The sequence below is a fragment of the Pestalotiopsis fici genome, assembly GCF_000516985.1.
Source record: "Pestalotiopsis fici W106-1 unplaced genomic scaffold PFICI_Scf_7, whole genome shotgun sequence".
Lineage (NCBI taxonomy): Eukaryota > Fungi > Ascomycota > Sordariomycetes > Amphisphaeriales > Sporocadaceae > Pestalotiopsis > Pestalotiopsis fici.
This window is the reverse complement of record NW_006917097.1, coordinates 1,297,922-1,302,337: the sequence shown is the minus strand read 5'-3', so window position 1 is coordinate 1,302,337 and position 4,416 is coordinate 1,297,922. Positions and strand designations below refer to the sequence as shown.

The following is a 4,416-nucleotide window of genomic DNA, read 5'->3' as shown; positions in this document are numbered from 1 at the left end:
TACTTGCCCTCTGTTAGTCCAAACGGCATGACTTGCCGAAACTTTCATATTCGAGAATATCCACTCGCGATCTGTGCGGCGGAACGGCTGCCGCAGAATTGAAGATAAGAGTGCGGGTCTGATGGATCAAGGAGCAAAGCAATCAAGCATCAAGGCGGAATCACTCAAGGCCTGGCTCTTCTCGGCACCCTCTGGTATCCAGTACCCGAGAGTGGGCAGAAATATGATCATGAGAGAATCTACTGACTACCTAGGTACTTGCCAAGATTGCGGCTCCGGCCTGGGGGCCAGGTAAAAGGGCCGGAGAGCGTCTCCACGGAGGGCTCCATTGTCGTGGATACAACGGTATTCAAGTCCGCTCGACTCCAGTGCTTGGCATCGCCGACGACTCAGATGTGTTCGATTTCTCATGGCACGTCGCCATGGACGGGCACTGTTGACTCATTTGGAAAGTGAATATCCACTACAAAGAATGGTGGATCGTATACTTGGACAATGGTCAAGTCTTATCTTGGTTTTGCTTATACTACGTAGTACTGACCGAGAGAATGATGAATATGCACCCTTGCGGCATCAGGAGAAGGGGGATTGTCGAGATGCATATAAGACGAGCTGGATTGTATTGATTCCAGTCTGAAATTGTATGGAGCACTACGTCAAATCCCCTCTAGGCACTTCAAATATTGTTCAACTTTTCGAAATCCGCCTTGGACAAAGTCAAAATGCACATTTCTTCGTCAATCCTCTTTAGCCTGTCGGCTATGGCCAGTATGGTCTCTGCCCACGGGAGCCACAGCATTGCCCAGGAGCTGGCCGAACGCAAGGAGTTTCTCAAAAGCTCTGGCCTCAAGAGTGCCGACCTCAGCCACTGCGCAAATAAGCTCAAGAGCCGGGGTCTGGACTCTACCAACGCTGCCCGCCGGGCTGCTCGTGTTCAGGAGATTCGTAACCGTCGAGGCTTGAAGAAGCGCGACCTCGACTCGGTCTTGGCCGCCTCGCACAACGAGACGAGCCTTGGTTACACACCCAACACTGATGCCGCAACTCTATTTGGGCAGGACTCTGCTTGTATCATGATGCCCCAGGTCACACAAGGGCCGTACTGCAAGTACCCCCAGCGTATATAATGCACCATGATTGAGTGACTAACACCGTTCTGCAGATGTTGGCGGCGAGCTCATCCGCAGCGACATTACCGAAGACCAAGCGGGTATCGACCTGTACCTGGACCTCCAAGTCATTGACGTGAACACGTGCGAGCCGCACCCCGACTTGTGGCTCGAGATCTGGCACTGCAACTCGACGGGCGTCTACTCGGGCATCATTGCCGACGGCAACGGCGACACCAACGACACGGCCAACATCAACACGACCTGGCTGCGCGGCATCACCCAGACCGACGCCGACGGCGTGGCCGAGTTCAGCACCATCTTCCCGGGCCACTACACGGGACGCGCCACCCATATTCACACCTTTATTCACCAAAACGCCACCTTGTTCCCCAACGGGACGCTGGGCAACAATCACATCCAGACGAGCCACGTTGGCCAGGGCTTCTTTGACCAGACGCTCATTGCCGCCGTTGAGGCCAACGCGCCGTACAGTACCAACACCCAGACGCTGACCACCAATGCCGAAGACAGTATCCTAGCTACCGAGGCGGCCGATATCGACCCCTTTTTCGAATATACCCTGTTGGGCGATTCGATTGCCGATGGCCTGTTTGCTTGGATGTCCTACGGTATCAACAGCACCTATATTGAGAATATCGTCCCAGCTGCCTTTCACTATGCCGACGGCGGTGCACTTAACCCAGACTCAGCTCAGTCTGTCTGGTTTCCCGCTCCTACTCCTATCAACTCTTGATATTTGAAAGAGACAGGAGTTTTTGACCGTCTCCGTTCTTTTCAACAATAGGGATGCCAATGTAAAACGAACTTGATATACTCTAGCATTCGTAATATAATAGTAGTATATGCCTTTTGCAAATTTTGTCTTTTACATTTTATTTAAGTGTCGCCAACCAGGCAAGTTTCAGGGGACATGATTATGATACATGATTCAAATATAAACCCTCTTATTTATATGAAAAGAAATGGTCATAAAGTCGTATCCAGAGCCACCTCGGAGCCGACCTTTGCGCCGGTTCAAAAGCATCATCCCAGCGCCAAATGCTGTTACATGTATCTTTTTGCGACAAGTCCTTGCTCAGTGCTGCTGCATGGTTTCCCGCGAATGAATTGTCGTCTTGATACATTGGGGGGAAATTGCAAGAGCAGATCCTTAAAAATTCAAACGCCTGAGCTTGTGGCTCTTTCATTTCCGTGCTGCACTGCAGATGGCTCTATCGGTATATATCCCTGTTGTCTCGTATGAAATCATTACATCCCAAACATCCTATTCAAAACACATGTTGCGCCAGATGAATTTGCTAAGTCAAGGTCGCAAGCATTGCTTTCATGATACCCGGAGGCGGACCTGGTTGGAGATGTCAGTCAACGGTCCCAAAGACTCAAATCGGTGTGCGCACCTTCACCTATCGATACTTCGGTACGCTGATGGACATCCTACCTTTCTTGTCCTTTTCAATGCGCACCCCGCGCCGCGGCTCCTCCACCTTTTCCACGGTTTCTTCATAGAGCACAAGCTCGCCCGTGCTCAATCGCTCAGCTCGTACAAGCTCACGTCCGGGGCTGTGGCTGTGATGATGGTGATGGTGGTGGTGGTGCTTCTCCCGGCGGATGAGTTCTCTCTCAGCCTCCAGTGCTCTGATTTCCGCCTTGATATCCCTTTCTCGCCTCCGGTCGCCAACAATAGCAAGAGGTCCTACAGCAACCTCGTCGCTATACTCTCGTGGTGCCGCTTCATAGACAATGGGCGTCCGCGATGAAGCAGAAGTAGAATAGCTCCGATAACTGCGCACAGGAGATGCTTCGCGTACTACCCGTGTTGTCTCCTCAAACACCTCGGCGGGAGGCGGCGGCGGCGGCGCGGGTGCAGGAACATAGACTGGTGCTGGAGCTGGGGCCGGCGTAGGTGGAACATAGACTGGTACGGATGCTGGTGGCGGTGGTGGAGGTACAGCGATAATTTCCGTCCGGCGTTCTTCAACCAAGTTGCCAGCTTCAGATCGTGCAGCAAGAACTTCTAGCTCCGACTTTTTATAGTCCTCGCTAAGCTTTAGTAAATCATCAATATTCTCCTGGCCCAGTGCCTTTTGAACAATGACGGTGTTGCCCTAGTTTTACGTTAGCAACGAATCATTATCGGGGGTCGCTTGAGATGAACTTACCTCCTCCTCGAAAGGATAGCCCAGATCGATCAGAGCGCGCTTTGAGACAAGTCGTCCAGGAATTCTCGTCTTGCCCTTCTTGGGATACTCGCTCTTGACTGTCACAGTGGTACCGCTACTGCTGCTGGACCTGCTGGTAGAAGATGATCTGGAGCTGCTCCGGTGGCTACTGTGATGAGTATGACGGCTCTTGTGGCTCCTGCGGGTCGTATGGCTGGATGTAGAACCGCTGCGGTCTCTCCGGCGACGGGTGCGGGTCACCTCCTTCTCACGAACACGCTCTGGGTACGAGTGAAACTCTTCGTCGCCATACCTCTCAGGCTCGGCAATCCTAATTTCGTCGAGATCACGCTCTGCATAGACTCGGGGAGGGGGAAGGGCCCTCGATCGGGGAAGTGGGATTGGCTGATAGGGCTCCGGGCGATACTCGGGGCGGTGGTCTCCACGGCGGGCGGGTGGGCCGTACTCGTCCCTCTCGTAGAACTTTGGAAGCGGGCGTCGATCAAAAGTATCGAGCGACGACTGGCGTCTCAATAGAGTAGCCGGTCGTCGAGGGGGGGATGGACTACGATACTCGCGCTCCCTTTCGACAAAGACCTTGCGCTCAACCTCGGGCGGAGGGGAAGAGCGACGAGACCGGTAGTCGTCGTCGTAGTACCGCCTGTCACGAACATGGTCGTCGTCGTACGGCCGCGAGGTGCGACGTTCATATCTCTCGTCAAAATCCGTCTCTCGAGATCGTCCACCAGGACCACGGACCACGGTACGATCGCGCTCCTCGAAACGCTCCCTCTCGTCGCCGTATCGGTCCCGCTCATAGGTGAACCGGTCGCGGTCCCACCGATCGCCGCCCCGGACAAAGTCGCTTGTGGAAGCACGATATGCCATGTTGCGACAAGAACGGTTACGCAAATGGAATACGGCCTATATAGTTTGGGTATATAAGTGTAGATGAATAAGAAGAAAGAGTATATAGTCAACTGCCGGAAGGATTATGCTGAATGTGGTAGAGTGAAACTGCCGGCCAAGGAAGACGGAGGGAAGGATTGAGTTGGATGTAGAGCGGTCGAAATAGCGGCTATGACGACAGAGGGGTAAAGTAGAAGTAATGTATGGGCTCGAAT

The 4,416-nt window shown here is 53.2% G+C and overlaps 2 protein-coding genes across 2 annotated transcripts; one reads left to right on the top strand and one right to left on the bottom strand.

Annotated features, from left to right (window-relative positions):
- Positions 1–722: 722 nt before the first annotated feature.
- PFICI_10045 (uncharacterized protein) lies at positions 723–1,866 on the top strand (the record flags this gene model as incomplete). Its single annotated transcript, XM_007838626.1, has 2 exons — positions 723–1,119; positions 1,163–1,866. 2 exons carry the CDS (start codon positions 723–725, stop codon positions 1,864–1,866), a joined length of 1,101 nt encoding a protein of 366 aa, XP_007836817.1.
- Positions 1,867–2,431: 565 nt separating this feature from the next.
- Positions 2,432–4,180, bottom strand: PFICI_10044 (uncharacterized protein; the record flags this gene model as incomplete). The annotated part of the gene is made up of 3 exons (XM_007838625.1): positions 2,432–2,478; positions 2,572–3,238; positions 3,293–4,180. 3 exons carry the CDS (start codon positions 4,178–4,180, stop codon positions 2,432–2,434), a joined length of 1,602 nt encoding a protein of 533 aa, XP_007836816.1.
- Positions 4,181–4,416: the final 236 nt, after the last annotated feature.